This window comes from Calonectris borealis, chromosome 2, assembly GCF_964195595.1.
Source record: "Calonectris borealis chromosome 2, bCalBor7.hap1.2, whole genome shotgun sequence".
NCBI classification, from domain to species: domain Eukaryota; kingdom Metazoa; phylum Chordata; class Aves; order Procellariiformes; family Procellariidae; genus Calonectris; species Calonectris borealis.
The window spans coordinates 59,204,033-59,220,014 of record NC_134313.1 but is presented as its reverse complement, the minus strand read 5'-3'; the positions used below and the strand labels follow the sequence as shown (position 1 = coordinate 59,220,014).

General features: G+C 41.3%; 2 protein-coding genes across 10 annotated transcripts in view; one reads left to right on the top strand and one right to left on the bottom strand.

Annotated features, from left to right (window-relative positions):
• MPPE1 (metallophosphoesterase 1) overlaps positions 1-9,442 on the top strand; it is a 31,945-nt gene extending 22,503 nt beyond the window's left edge. For 4 of the 6 annotated variants that reach the window (XM_075142110.1, XM_075142108.1, XM_075142109.1 and 1 more), the window contains 9 exons: positions 191-575; positions 1,422-1,530; positions 1,850-1,953; positions 2,547-2,627; positions 4,544-4,652; positions 5,576-5,647; positions 5,759-5,881; positions 6,673-6,813; positions 8,235-8,507. In XM_075142110.1, the coding sequence (XP_074998211.1) occupies positions 301-575; positions 1,422-1,530; positions 1,850-1,953; positions 2,547-2,627; positions 4,544-4,652; positions 5,576-5,647; positions 5,759-5,881; positions 6,673-6,813; positions 8,235-8,417 (1,197 nt within the window). In that variant the 5' untranslated portion in view covers positions 191-300 and the 3' untranslated portion in view covers positions 8,418-8,507. Of the gene's footprint in view, positions 1-190; positions 576-1,421; positions 1,531-1,849; positions 1,954-2,546; positions 2,628-4,543; positions 4,653-5,575; positions 5,648-5,758; positions 5,882-6,672; positions 6,814-8,234; positions 8,508-9,346 lie in introns of those variants that run through there. The other 2 variants (XM_075142113.1, XM_075142112.1) reach the window with 2 other exon arrangements.
• Positions 6,800-15,982, bottom strand: part of GNAL (G protein subunit alpha L) — a 206,087-nt gene continuing 196,904 nt past the window's right edge. For all 4 annotated transcript variants that reach the window (XM_075142103.1, XM_075142104.1, XM_075142105.1 and 1 more), the window contains one exon: positions 6,800-12,022. In XM_075142103.1, the coding sequence (XP_074998204.1) occupies positions 11,876-12,022 (147 nt within the window). In that variant the 3' untranslated portion in view covers positions 6,800-11,875. The remainder of the gene's footprint in view (positions 12,023-15,982) is intronic.

Here is a 15,982-nt window from a genome sequence, read left to right as displayed (position 1 = left end):
GTCAGAGAGAGTGCAGTTCTATGCTCAGCGGCTGTGTACCTGAAGCAGAAGACCAACTTTGCTTTTTAGGTCAATTACGTATTTCCAAATCTTTCAGGGTGACAAGAAGCTAACACTGTAGGCCTTACATGGTAGCTTTTCACAGGGAATGCTAGCTTAATGAATACTTTATTTTGTATTTTCTTCCCAGGGATTTTGTACTGATAGGAAGCTCAACGTGATCCTTTGACTAGCCGCTGCCGTTTTCACCTGAGAGAGAACTGAGCCAGACTTGGGAAAGAGTCTTATGCTGGTACTGCAATGCTGAGTTCTAGCTTGACCACTGTGAAGAGTCTGCCTTTGAAGAAGAGGCTCTGTTTCCTGCTGAAACTTGTGTGCTTTGTCAGCTCAGTGTTAATATTTTGTGAATTTTTAATTTATTATGTGGTAATTTTTCAATGTCGATGGCCAGAAGTGAAAGGTGGAGCTCACATGGGTAAAAAAGAGACTTCAACTTCAGTCCTAAAAACCATAATTTTAGCTGATACTCACCTACTTGGTGAAATCAAAGGGCATTGGCTGGATAAGCTAAGAAGGTAATAATTTTTTTTTAATAATCTCTATCCTGGTTTTAGAGTTTTTAATAGTAGCTAATGGGACAGATGTTTAAAACCAATGTTGTGGTACTTGTTCTTACAAGAGGCATGCATGCTGCCTCTGACTTGCCTATCTGGATCGGCGCTGGATAATAAAACCAGTGTTGAAAGGTTAATGAATGGGACTTACTGAGGCAGTGCAGCCTTGAATGTTCAGGTAGTATGTGGGCGTAGATGCCTGAGCATTTCGATGGGTCAGATAGTCTTTTCCAGTATGTAACTATTTTATAGAATGCCTTAAAAATGAGCCAGATAACTTGGATGTCCCAATAGTTAATTCCTTTAATTGCAGAGATAAGGAAGCTGGTAGAAGTTTGTCTCTGTAGTAGAAAAATCGGAGGCAAAATCACATTTAAAGCCAAAGATAATCCAATCTTATGCCTACAAACCCATGTTTCTGTTAGTCCAAAAGAAGAAAAAGCAGAATGCTGAAAGAAAGAACTAATTCTACCATGATATGAACATTATAAACTTTTGCAGAAACAATAGCGTAGTAAAACATGTTCAATAATTAATTGCTGCTTAATGGAATTGTGATGAAAAATAAACAAGCTGGTATTACTTCTTGCATGAGTTGGTCCTGATTGTATTGTGGTGGAATTACCCGCCAGGTAAGATGCGCCTACTGTACTTAAACCTGATTTCTACGTATTTAATTTGAATTTCATATTAGCGCTTTCAGTGTGTAGGAGCCATTTTCCCGTTCCTGCCAGGCTGTGTTTGTGTATTCAGAGTTGAGGATCCAGAAGTTAGGCAGTGATGGCTCGGTATGTGTTTTCCTTTCAGGGAATGGCAAATGGAGAGATCTTTCCAAACTGCCTTATGGTTACTGCAGCCAGATATTGTTTTTATTCTGGGAGATGCCTTTGACGAAGGAAAATGGAGCTCACCTCAGGTATGACATCAATACCTCTCTTATTTCAAAAAATGAGGATTTCTTGAAGGAAATGGATGGCAGAAGACAGCAGACTAGGTATGCAAGGTTTTGTTTAGTATCAGTGTAGTTGTCCTACTGGTAGAATTTCTAGTGTTTTAGATATGAGTTGAAATGTGATTCTGTTTCATTTTGGTAATATCTTGGCACTTTTCCCCCTCTTATAAAACTTATAAAATGTAAATATCTGACTGAGTGTGTGATTCTGTATTATATACTAGTGGTCCCCTTCGATACTGTCGAACAGCATTCATTTCTCCATTTATGTTTTTTCGTGCAGGCATGGGCAGATGATGTCAGGAGATTTCGTAAAATGTTTAAGCATCCAGTTTCTACTGAGCTGGTGGTTATTGTTGGGAACCATGACATTGGATTTCACTATGAGTAAGTCTTGTCAGTGAAAGGAGTACGCAAGTGCCAAGAATGAAACGTCGGCATGCGTACAGTAACTGGTTTTGTGTCTGAGTGACCTCTTGTGTGTTTATACAGAAAGTTTTTGATCATAACCAAATTAGAAGGGATAGTAATTTAGAGCACGATCTTACAAGGTATCCGCCTGTGCACAGTGCGCCTAAGAATATGTTTTAGAACAGTTTCCAGGCTACTTTTGTGCTTCTCCGAGCATACGTGAAGTTGTTCAGAGCTGGTCTTTCTGCATTGGCAGAGAAGCCTTGAAGCTGCTTTTCCTTGTGTTGGGCCTCTTGTCTGAGCATATTCCCTTTCCCCTTATCTTGGCACAGAAGAGCGTGAGTGCCCTCGCTCTGCTGTACCGCTGTAGGATGGCTGTGCTTACGCTGTGTGACTGGGACAGCGTACACTATGGGTGTCAGCATCCCCGTGAGTTTGCTGAGTGAACGTGTGATCTAGGTAACGGAGCAGCAAGCTGCATGAATGGTCTGCAAACCGTAAAGTAACTGTGTCAGATGATTTACAATGCCAGTTTCTTACCTCAGTTGTATTTTTGCTCTGTGGCACAGAATGACTACTTACAAGGTAAAGCGATTTGAAAAGGTTTTCAACTTTACTTCAGGAAAGCTAATAACTCGAAAAGGAATAAAGTGAGTATATTTAATTTTTTTTTCAATGTTTAGAGTAGTGATTACTGAGCTAGCAGACCCGAGTGATGAAACCCGAGAACTGGAAGTTCTAATGAACTTCGGGTTCTAATGAAATAGTATGGGAATGCTTAACTTTGAGCCTATTTTTTTTTTTAAACTTTGTGTCTAGCTTGTGATATGTTAAACATCAAACACTTTGTACAAACCTGTAGTTTGATATGGAGTGGAAGCTGGACTTTGAGCTAGGTGATTTCCTAGCTGTAACAATTTCCTTTTAAATGGAAAAGTACTGTGGAGTCAGAATCAAATTCTCTGGTTTGCCTTTTTACTTCCTTGCCGCTGGTAATGACCCATGGCTGTAAACATAACAGAAGAATAGGATTCAGTAAAGAAACACAAACAAACCCCCCTCTGTGCTTACAAGTTAAGAGTTTCATTACTTTTAATAACTTCTTTAGTCTGTAGAACTTAACTCTTGTTCGAGGACTTTGGGAACATAACAGTTGCTTGTCCACAGTTTTTCCACTGGGTGGGGTAATAATGCACAAGCTGGTTTTGGCTTAGAGTAGACCCTGTTACGGAGCTTGTTCTCATCGTTGTGCGTCTGTGGCTGCAGTTGTCTGCCCTGTGCCCTTTTGTTACTTTTAGATAGCATGCAGGAACCTGATGAGGGAAAGCAGGAGTGGGTTTGTGGAAAGGCATTTGTCTTTAAACCTCAGATATATGAAGGGAAGACCCATTGCCACCCTGCATTTGGCACTTATGCCGTCAGGTTATAATCACTCATGCAAATGTAAAATCCCAAACCTACAGGCTTCCACTGGTTCCCTTAATTAAGCAAATATTAAAAATATTCTGAACAGGTCTAGAAACGGTGTGTCTTTTTTAGGAAGATCTATCAGCTTCATGAATGCTCAGTATAATGCTATTGTTTATCGTGCAGATGTGGGGTCCTCTAGATATGTATTTCAGCTGTTTTAAAAAATAGTTATTAAGGAATATCTCCGTGTCCCCTTTGATAAAACAGCACAGCAGAATTCTTGCATGCAGTCGCAGATTGTATTTCTAGTATCATATTCATTAACTGAAACGAGCTGCATTATTAGTGAAATGTTCCCGGATAAACTATTTTGTAACAAATCTATGGTATAAAAGCAGCTTAATTTGATAAAAAAGAATTAATGTTTTTTTTTGGTTTTGACCAGTATCTCTTAAGTGGAGGCATTCAGCTAATTTATGTCTGTAAAACGTACTGAATTGAACTGGGAATATATCTCTTGAGTCCTGAATAAGTGACTGAACAGGTATGAATCTTGTGGCGGAAGTTCAAAGTTGATTTGAAATCTACAGGGAGATCTTTTTCTATTACAAATAAAAGCCTGTTTTCTGTGTGAGAGACCGCAGAGTACGAAACTTAAGTTTGTTCAGGGTAGCCAGCTGAATGCAGTGCTGTTTTGCTTTTCAGTTGTTCTGAAGAAATAGAATGTCTAAAATTATGTCTCTGAGGTCTAAAATGTATGTGGGGAGAGCAGCAAGTTCTCCTTTCCCTCAGAATTCAGCTTAGTGGGCTTCTAACATTCCACTAGAATACCACGTAAGTATCTGTTGTAATATAAAAAAAATCTTGAAGTGTAAACATGAAGCATAGCATACAGTATATTGTGCAGCCTAATTAACAACTGATTATAAAGCAGCCTACCAGGTAGAGAAACAGCTAACAGTACAGATACTCAAAAGAGGATTTATAGCACATGATTTTGGAAGCTGTTACGTTCTGCTGTTTTGCTGACCTGTGTCCAACTTTGGAACACTTCCATTTTATAAAATAAAGTTTATCCACGCATGTGCATGAATAGCAAACGCCTTCCTGTCCTCCCCACTTCCCTTCTCTTTGCCCGCTCCCTGGTGTTTTCCAGCTTTGTCATAGTGAACAGCGTAGCCATGGAGGGTGACGGCTGTGCTGTCTGCCGTCCCTCAGAGGCAAAGCTTGTGGCGCTTTCTCACAAACTGAACTGCTCCCAGCAGGTAAGAGTTTATTAAAGATCTGATTACAGCCAGCAACTCTGCTGCTGCAATGGGAATTCTGATACTGCAGCAATAGTCAGGATATAACTAAGACTCTCCTGAAAAAAATCTGCTTCCAATTCATACTGCAACTTGTTAGCAATTTTCTTCTCCTCATTTGCCTCTTATCGTTTTTACTTAACTATTAACTGCGTTGCTCTGTGTTAACGATGTTAACTTCCTTGTAAGTGCTGCCAACAAACAGAGGGTGCCATTTCCTCTGTTCCAAGGAATGGCAGAAGTTCTGTAACCCTCCCTTTGACTTAAGATACATAATAATACCTGCATTTATATTTATGCGTATTGTTCTGTTTTATATCCTTCGAGCTAGCCTGTTCTTTTAGTTTTGATTCTACTGGAGTCCTGTCTTGATAGCCTAGTAATGTTTTAATTGTAGTATTTTTTCATCAAATCCTATTGCTTCTTTTATTTCATTCCTCATCCCTTTTTCATAGACCGACTGGACGCACGGTAGGCAGCATGATTGACTGGGCTGGCAGTCAATCAGGAAACCAGCCCGCAGTGGAAAAATTGCTAGACTCTAACTGCTCTCTCTGTTGGGCTGCCCTAAATCTCTTTTGCCTTGTTTGTGCGGTGAGAGTCTGCTGTTGCTTTCTGCATTCAGAGAGAGTGCAACCATATTTACAGCATACACAGAAAGGGGAATTAGAGCATTTCCCCTTCCATCCCCAGCAGAGGTTCTTAAAAGTTTATACAGTGGACAGTATTTAAACACCGTACTCTGAGCTGATACTGCTTTTTGCAAAAAACAGAACAACAAAAAATCCCCAACCCCTCAAAACCTAGCTATTGTTTAATTCCCTTCCCCACCCCTATGGTACACGTAGGTGAAGACAATATGTATGGATTGATTTTATTCACAGAAACCGAATCATTCCGACAAAAGGTGTAGTGATGTGGAAAAGCTTCCAGCTTCAGAACCCATCCTTTTACAGGTGTGTTAGAGGTGGGGTGAGGCGACGTGTTGACATGTTTTTAGTGTATTTATTACTGTTCCAGGAAGGCTGGATCGTTAACAACTGATCCTTGCTTTGAATGTCTCCCAGCATTACCCCCTCTATCGGAAAAGTGATGCTGAATGCAGCGGAGAAGATTCTGCTCCTCCAGAGGAGAAGAACATCCCATTTAAAGAAAAGTACGATGTACTGTCTCAAGAAGCATCACGAAAGGTTCGATATATTAGGAACTTAAGTATCGGTGGGTGGGAGGCGGGGACACACCAGTATAGATATCTATACATCAAAAAATTTTGGAAAGGATGTTAGCTGAGACAGACAGACCACAGCTGCTCCCGCTTTAATGAGGCCTTTGAGAGGTTGCTTGTTAGAGCTGCTCCCCTGAGGATCATCGCCATCATGGCCTTGATTCTGCTGGGCTTCCCAGGTACAGGCCGTAAGTCCTGGCGCTCTCAAGTCTGCTGCAGTGCTGTTACCTCCGGTTCAGCGTTTTGTACTTTATGTGCTGTGTAGTTTATTGACAAACCTCATAGAAAGCCACTGTTTTCCAACACTTCGAAAGCACTGCTTTTGCTGAATTAGTAACTACAAGAAAACGTGAAGTCAAAGTATTCCCTAAAAATCTAACGGTCAGCGTTTGTTTCCTTCTGCATAAATGTCTTCACTCAAGACTGGCAGTGCAAGATTCTCCCTTAGACAAGAAAGAAGCACTGCTTTACTAAACCCAAGGTTTTTCTGTTTGTGATGTCAGCAGCATGCTATTGCCTTTGTTTTTCTGATCTGTATGGCCAAAAAAAGATGTCCAGTATTTGGGATGAGGGCCAAATGGGTAGGATTAATATTACAGTATCAACATGTCTTACTGGAAAACAGAAGTTTACGCAACACTTTGTAAGAATATTAGAATTGCCATAATTTGATTGTTAGAAGAAAAAAAAGAGTTTTAAGCTCAATTTCTTTTTAGTTATGACTTAATTTTTGTGCTTTACCATTTTGTGTTCTAGCTGATATGGTGGTTTCATCCCCGTTTGATTCTCAGTGGGCATACACATAGTGCTTGTGAAGTGCTGCACGCTGGGAAAATTCCAGAAATCAGCGTCCCGTCATTCAGTTGGAGGAATAGAAACAATCCTAGTTTCATCATGGTAAGTTTTAATTTTTTTTATTTTTGTCAGATAACTTTCATAAATAAATCAACATGGCAGTCAGCTATATTTTAAAACTGATTCTACCTGTAAAAACGAAAAATAAAAAAAATTGCCTACCCACCCAACCCACTCAGTACACTGCATCCACTTTATAAAGTACATCTGTGGGAGCCACATGTTCTGTGTGGTACAAAGCAGTGCTGTTAATGATCTAATTAGTATCTGGGTACAAGCATCTAACATTTTCTTATAAAGAGGGTGCATTGTAAACTATTGACTTGTAAAAATAATCAGTATTGTGCACTGAACAGTAGAAAGACTAGTTTGGCTTGGTTGATTTACCAGCTATGAAAACAAGACCGTATCCACCTCAAATTCCTGCATGGTGATCATGGTTTTCAAACTTGTGCATTAACCGCTTCACACAGTGAAAACGTTTGTCACACGCCAATAGTCTGCCGCCTCGTTTCCAATTCACATTTTATACAGCGTGTTGGTTATGCTCTCGCAGGCAGTTCCAGTGCTCAGTATATCCTTAGAGGTAAATCACATAGTTTCCCAGTTCAAAATTAAAACAGAACTCCTAGAAACTTGCAGTAAGGAGCAAAACCTACAGTCTGTTTACAGAGTAGTCTGTGACTTGGGGGGGAAATCTTTCATGTATTTTTACTGCTGTTGAGTTTAGGCTGCTCAATACACAGATAACCCCAAACTTTTAAATTCATTTTATGCAACAGTTAATATTTCTTGTTGAAAGTAGCTCTGTTTATTCCGTATTCCTGAGAGTAGCTGCCTTCAAACTACACATGCTCTCCGCACACGCCAGACAGTGCATCTTCACTGCAAAACAAGAGGTTGGCTAATTAGAGTTGCATCATCTTCACTACTGTTTTAACTCGGCCTCCGTCCGTTGTAAACTTTAATTTGAACTGCAAAGTCAAGCCAAAACCCAATGAAGTTCTTTGTTGTGGAAGTTCATGTTCGTAAATTGGATTAGCCAACGTGTTTTTTGCAGCACGTACTGGGTAGGAGGAGGACCTGGGGGAAGGAAGGGGCACATTCACAGAACCTAACTTTAGCCCGGGAAGGGTCCTTCCAGGTGGATTTACAGCAGCTAAAGTTAGGCTTCTCTTGAAGGCAGATCAGATGAGGAGCCCAGCTCTCTATTTACGCTAGATGGAATATAGGGAAGATTGGCCTCTGGGCTAATGTTGGCCTGGTGAATATTCCAGTTAGTGCCCAGCACCGCAAGGTACGGACTCTTCAGCCCCCTGGAGAAGGCACTGGTACTGGGAAACGGGCCCCAACCCCTGCCACCCAACACAGAATTTGGAAATCAGAGATCTGACAGCCGTGGTGTTACTCCTGATTCAGAGCTCACTGTAACAGCAAAGTGACAGTCTTCATTTCTTTTCCAGGGCAGCATAACACCAACTGACTTCTCCCTCCAAAAATGCTTCCTTCCGTACGAGAGCAGAGTCTTTGCTATATACTGTGCAGCAGGTGCTCTGCTTGTAGTCCTGATACTAGCTCATTTTCAGCTTCTCACGCCACCATTTTATTTTGCTCAGCGTTTAATCAGTAAGCATAAAGCAGTATGAAGAGCCAGACATCTGCATTCAGTCACTGAAATACCAAAGCTGAGAACAGTCAAACATCAGACTATATTCATGCCAGCAAATGACCTAATTTGATTGCTAGTCTGAAGGCAGGTTGCATTTACACATACCATAGAAGTCCTATACAGCCGATATGACTACTACAGGATAAATAATTAACTGAAATGAACGTTTCATGCTGTACAAAAATACTGTATTCTACAATCAAATGAGTCCTTTTCCTGCTATAATTTTTGTATCAAATATGTATATTAAAAGTGTAACTGTACATTATGTAAATCCTATAGCCTCATCACTTATCTGCACTAGTGTCTTACCCTGGTGGAGGCTCAGTCCTGCAAACTGGAAACGTTTCTCTGTTTTATTGCTGCATGGCCCTTCTAATGTCATACTTCTGTTTGTTAGGGTCAGGCAGAAGCTAGATACATCAGCACTGAGAGATGCGGATTTCCGTAACCTTTTTAGGATGCCATATGTAAGGGACTGTGGTTTGGGACAAGAAATCTTCCAGTTCCTGACACATTAAATTGCTAGCTGACTACAATTTGCAGTTATCGTCTACCAGACAACAACGGGAAGAAGCTCGTGGATCCAGTTTGCTGATACACACTTGAAACCTGCTTAAAAAAAAATTAGGGTGACACCTTAAGCTGCTATTTTTAAAAAGATGTGCTATGATGAGCTTAAAAAAAGAGGGCCCTATTGCATCCCAGAGATCTGTGTGGTGAGGGGCCCTCCAGTTGCCGATCTTCTGCAAGAAGGAAGGTCAAATACAGCTGCAGTAACATTATCCTATGCCTTGGCCCTCAGTCTACGGACAGATAGGGATAGGAATGCGCGTTATTTTAGATTCCTGCAGGGCTGCCAAGTTCTGTTAACTTACTGTAGAGTCACATTTTGAACTGCACTAGCTCTTCCACGGGGAGGCGGAGGCCACCAGCCGCGCCGCAACGCATGGCAGAGCTGGGCCACAGGCCCCCGCCTGGAGGGCAGCGCGGAGAATGTAAAATCTGAGCTCGGCGTCTTCGCGTGCTGTGTACGAGGGACGAGGCGACAAACCTACTGCTTCTCCCCACCCGCCCCAGAAAAACCAGAGGGACTATTTCACACCAGGACCAGTTTCCCTGCTGACACTCCTGCAGCGGCTGGGAGCTCTAGCCTGAACTGCTGGGCAGGGGGTTGCTTTTAAAGAAAAGACTGTATCTTTTGTTATTCGCTCTGTTACTTTCTTTGGCATGGGAAGTGAGAGAATCTTTGCATTTGGGAATTTTGTTTATTACTAGCTTATTCCACCCAGCCTTTCACTTTCTGGGAAATATCTGATAACTAAGTTGAACATACAGATATCGAAGTACACACATTTCTGGGAAGAGGAAATGGTCATATTATAGTATCTAAAATGGGATTGTTTATCATCCAATAGAAACAAGTTCTCAATTTGTCTGCAGTCTGAATTTAAAAAGATGACTGATTGGGGTTTATGACTAATAACGATGCTTATAGTAAAAAGTTAATCGAACCTGCTGATTTATATGCCAAGGTGGGGAATGTGTTAGCTCTTTATCTCTCCCTAAATTTAAAATGAAGTGGGGGGGAATGGTCCAAAGTGTGATACAACACTCTATAAAGTAATGTAGTCTAACACTTCTCTAGGTTTCTGTTATTGCAACTGTAATTTTAGACATTTGTACAGGTTATCTTGGACACAGGAAAAGTATATAGTCACAGACATAAAACACCTATGTATAAAATATAAAGCAGTGTTATAGTTACTAAAAAGGACATGCCTTATTGCTACAGCAATTCTTGCTTTTTATATATTGTACTGTACCACAACTTGTTTTGAGAATGTCATTTGCATAAATTATTCAAGTTTGAGAAATATTCACACATTTTGATTCTACAATATTTAAAATAAAACAATTTTCTAATGTGTCTCTTTATTAAAAGAGAAATAAAAACGTCATCTTGTAATTCTCTTAGGCCAGACACAAGGGTTTATACACCTTTTTTTTTTTTTTCTTCTTTCTCGCTATTTACTTGCACAATGAAAGCCGCTGTTGGTACAAAGATTGAAGAGCTCTATATAATGGTGCTTTACACATTCACAATCGGTCTGTGCAATTGTGAAGTTCTATGAATGACCAAAGAATTACCAAACATATTTTCTAAATATAAAGGAAAAAAAAATAATCCTTGGTTCCCATTAGAACAACACCAGGTTGCAATTTGGACACTTGAATGAATTCCAATGTTTTAAAGCTGAGACTTCAAAAGAGAAAGGCATGTTTGCTGCAACATCCGGTGACTGTAATACCTTACTTGGAAAGGTAAGTGGTTAATTTGCATAATTTATAATTTTTATACTAAAGAGCATTTTTATATAAACCAGAAAAAAACCCCTAAACTCTACAGATAAAGTTCTTACCTCCAGTCACTGCTGCAGGTAAGGTTGACATCAAGCTGTACAGCGCAATCAAAAACATACTTACATCTTAGCTCATTTTACAGGTACAGCCATAATCAAGGCACAAAGATCTTCTACAAGTATTTTTCTTCAATAAAGTTGTACAAAATAATATTACATTTTACAGTCTGTACAATATAATAAACCAGCAGTAAAACAAAAAAATATATATAGGGAGAGGACTGTTGTCCAAGAATGATCTGAACTAAAAGGATCATTTGTGGACAGCACAAATAACGTAAGTGAGGGTGGTAAATTTTCTGCCTAGATGCAACAGGCTGAAAAGTAGCTGTAATTCAAATGCCTGAGGTGTGCAGAGACACTTAGCTCCAAAACCCCAGAAAAATTGCTTTGTCTTCACTATTCCTCTCATTATCTACTCTACTTCCTGTGCCAGTAACGGCTTAAAAGAGGAGGTCACTTTATCAGTTGACCTGCAACTCAGAAATGCTAAAAACTGTGACAGAGTAATAAATATTGTGGTGCTGCTACATTGTGTGTCTACTTCCTCAACAGTATTTAATAACCTGATACAAAGTGCATTAATCTTTTTTTCACCCATCAAGTACTCTTCAATGTCATGTTAAAAAGGAAACCCACACAGAGGGATAGGCATGACTTTAGTGTCATCCAGCTGACATACCAGTTTGAACTGACGTTAACCTGCTGGAAAAAATTTAGCAGGCCATGTTCAGTTGAAAAAACAAAGCCTAAGGGAACAGAGGTAGCCGAAGGGCTTAGTGGAATGACGAAGAAGTGGCATGTCAAAATAAAGCACAAAAATAGTCCCAAAAAGCATGAAGGAAAAACAACCCAAACTTGCTTCAAATCAGCTTTAAGGTTAAATAATTAAAGTAAACAAAGTGAAGAGACTGACATTTCTATAGTATATTCTTCCACCCTGTGTGGGGTAGTATCAAGAGAAAGAGTAAGGAGCAAAGAATTTAAAACCACAGGTTCCACAGTGATCCCCTCACAAGAGTTCGTACTGGCGGAGATGCATCCTTTGAATGATGTCTCGACAGTCGTTGAACACTCTGCGGATATTTTCTGTGTCCACTGCACACGTAAAGTGTGGGTAGCAGTAGTGCCTGCCGTCTCCGCTCGCCGTACTTATCCTCTGTGGAAAGAGTGAGGAAAAGAAGGGTCAGGCGCTGTGCCACGAGAAGTTTCACATCTCAGCGGTCTATAGACTTAGGGAGTACCAAGAAACCTGTATATAGAAATTCCGTATATAGATCATTAAAAAAAAAATTAAATAAAAAGAAGGAAGGTCTGTGGTCTAGTCCGACATGCATCACGAACTTGAAACAAAGATAAAAAAAGTTATGGCTAGTGTTACAGGTCAGTATATTACTACCTTGCAAGAGCCACTGACACTATCATCATTTGCACAAGCTGTTACCATTTGCACATCACTGCAGCTCATCTGCGCTGCTGACAGCACTGCAGTCTGACACACACCTCTCCCAGGATTTTTTTTCCTCTTCTTTTTTGGTGCCATCATGTGGCAAATTTTTGAACTCGTTTTAAATCTGCAACACAAAACTGAAAAACTCCCAGTTGTGAAGGTAATAGCGGCAGAGAAGAGCACCCTACTGCTTCGGCTTCTTGAAGCTGAAGGCCCCTGAAGTTACCTTTACTTAGCGCACCTATCAAGCCGGCTGAAGACTTGGTATCATTATTGAGACCAGAACATGGTGGAATTATCACTAGAGTGGACAGGTTCCCAAGAATGATAAAACAAGCACAAATCCAGCAAACATCAGGCCACGCAGAATTACATTTTCGCAAGGCTATTGCACAACTTTTTAGATTGCTAACTTAAGCTCCACCATCACTTCATCCGTGGTTATCTTGTTAAAATTCTCCAGAATCTTAAAAACCCATAATTTTGTTCTGTACTACTACAGGACCCATTCTAAATCATTATCTTGAAGAATATATATGGAATGTTATGAAAGCAGGTTGATTCTTGGGATAATAATTTTTATAAATCTTTTCTGAATTTTATTACAAATTATAATGGCTAAACAAGAAAAGACACTGTGACTACACTATATATTTTTAATACATGTGGAATTGACCTTTTAGATACCTACAGCTACAGATATGCAAAACTATAGACATTTAGAAGCCCTGATTTACATAACTAGATCAACAAGAAATTGCAGATAACATAGGTAACATTAGATATTCAACACTAATTAAACAGGGGGCTTCCAAATGTATACTAAAAATTATTGTCTTCTTGCTAAGCTACACTCAATACCTAGTTCAAGGATTTCCCTCATGAGAAATAATAACCTAGTCAATTGATGAGTAAGTTGTTCAGACCATACTTAAAGCATGAAGTACACCGAACAATACTGAAACGAGGAAAAAAAGTTTTACAAATTACTGCAATGGTGGCAAGATGCTGAAGCTCAATTAAAATGTAGATTGTATTTGTCTGCCTCCAGGATACAGGCCTCCAAATCCCCCAGCAAGATTTGGGGAGAGTGTTGTCTTGTAAAGTTTGGGGGAAATCAGTCCCTTAGGAACCCAAGGGCTGAAAGGACAGTGGTGTGCAGGGCCATTCATGATGATACTAATTTTAAAACAGTAAAAAGTGCAATAGAGGTTCTATTTTTGATACAATAGCTGCTTTACATTTTTTTTTCCTGCAGAACTGTTCTCTATGGGAGTGGTATAATGCTGCCACTCAGATGCAGCAAGGAGAGACCAGACTTTCTTTTTCCTTGGAGAAAAAAAAAATTGTCCTCCAAATGATGCTCCAGCCTGCCTTCCAACAACTGCTGCACTTTTTCAACCTTGCAAGCCTCAGAGGAGTTCGGCCCTGGCCTATTGCAGGGATCCGAGACCTGCATCTGTATGTGCAGCCTCCAGCTGCTACTGCCACGCTTGCCCTCATCCCTTCCAGTGCGCTCCCTTCGAGCAGCACGGCCTCAGTACGCTGTTAACGAGCGCATTAACATCTCTGCATGGTCTGCACACAGCAGTTACCAACTGCAAGGGTGTGAGAGGGGGATCAGACTCCCACGCTGACGTGCTCTTTCTAGGACTAAATGTTATATGCTGTCAATGAGGGACAACGTACAAACGCTTTCAGTGCCACCCAGACGTGGGTAGTAGAGAGCACACCACCCTACCAACCCAACGTTCAATCTTTTTCTTGTGTTCAGTAAAATAAGTGTTCTTTCACAAAGTGTTCGCTTGATTCCACTGACGCCTATGGTTGTAAGCTGCCTACAATGTTCTGGAGATACCTGGTTACGTATAAAGTATGTCAAAGGATGTATTTTCAAAATGTTAAATTTTTTTTGTCCCCTGACAGCTCTGTAGTTCTCTCATTTGAGGCCAAATGCAGTATTTTCACCCCTGCTCAACTGCTCAAAACTCATTCTGAATATAGCATGTTACTTAGCACTGGTTCAGAGGGGAAAAAAAAATCCCCTGGGACAGCAATGAAAGTACATTTACCTTCCTATAACACACGCGGGAATATTTAATGCTGGCGTCCCCATACTGCGGGGGTCAGGACGACAGTTTTCAGCGAGGAGCCAAACGCGCTATTCGTGTGTTTGAGCAGCAGCTTCTCCACCTCCAAGGTTCAGATTTTTAAAAACCAGCAGTAACCAGGGAGCCTGGGCCACTGCTTTAACAGGGGTTACCTAGACACTGGGGATGTATTAAAACAAAACATCAGCACTGGAGAGCCCTGTGTACAAACCACCAAAATGCGGCTGGGGAACAGCCTAAACAAGGAGTGCACGAGCACACTGCCTCCGTGAAGAGCTTGGGAGGACAAAGAACGTACCTGAGCTGAAGGAAGGAGAATTTCCTACAAGATATGTCCTGCCAGCCCTCATCCACCGCTCCCCCCCACTAAAAACCAACGGTGCCGAGCAGCCAGGCCTGCCACCGGAGCCCCCAGAGGCCACAGGCCCCCACACCAATTCTGAAACCAGGAGCCGATGTATTTTGCCTTACTAATACTCAGATACTACTGTGTAGCAATTGTTGTTGGAAATGTGTTTATATTTAACTTCCTTCCAAAATTCTTCAAATTACATGCTTTAAATTTGCCAGTACGAGTGCCTACAGCTGGGTAGAGTTTTAAGGGGTGCAGCGCCATGGTGGTGATTTTCACACATATCCATGCCTTATGCAGACCCGCTACCGCGATAAAAATTGCTATAAAGCTTATAAATGAATAAAAACAGATTCCTCTGAATCGTGTCTGAAAATTTTACAGAGTGGGACAAGGAAAAGGTCATAAATAAAGAAACTTGGAAAGAAACATATAAAGCAGAGCCAGAAAGGCCATAGGTAGAAAATATACACCTTTTCTTCCTTGCACCTGGCTAAGGACATCAGACCTTTCCCCAGTCTGTACGCTGAGCTTATTTCCCCTGTCCCCTTTGTCCCTCCCTCTCCGAAACTTCAGCCTTTTGTGCCTGACCCCATGAAACTGGAACTCGCTGTTTCTACTCAGCCTTCGCCCACCACACCCTCCCCGCTGGGCCCGTGCACGGCTTCCATTACTTGGGGCACATGCAGGCTGTTCAGACCGTTTATGGGAGCAGAAACCCCTCGCTTGCAAGACTTTAATTTCAAACAGCCCAAGAATTTAAAGCAACTGTTCAAATGACTACGTCCTTATGTTTCTTTACGCTGAGAAACCAAGCACAAACCCAGGAGAGAAACACACGAACACTGCTTATGGAGGAGATGCTCTCTGCCAGGACTGCGGTGGTGGCGGGGAAAGGGGGGAAAGCTGTTTTGGCCCCGTTTTGGCCCCGCGCCTGAGCCCCGGAGACTGCCTGGCAGCTGGCGGTGCTGGCCCCAGCCCAAACCCTTCTCCTGCCCCCAGCACCCGCAGCTGCAGAGGCCCTCTGCAGAGGCACGGTGGTTTTTTTATGTGGTTGCAATTCCCTCCCTCCCCGCTTCGTAGGTGGCCTCTTCCTGTAACACCAGTGAGTCACGGCAGGTAAGGACCTCGCCCTTGACGTGTTTTTTTAAAATAATGAGAATAGATAAAGGTGGGGAGTTTCGCTCTAGTTTCCCCATAATTTGG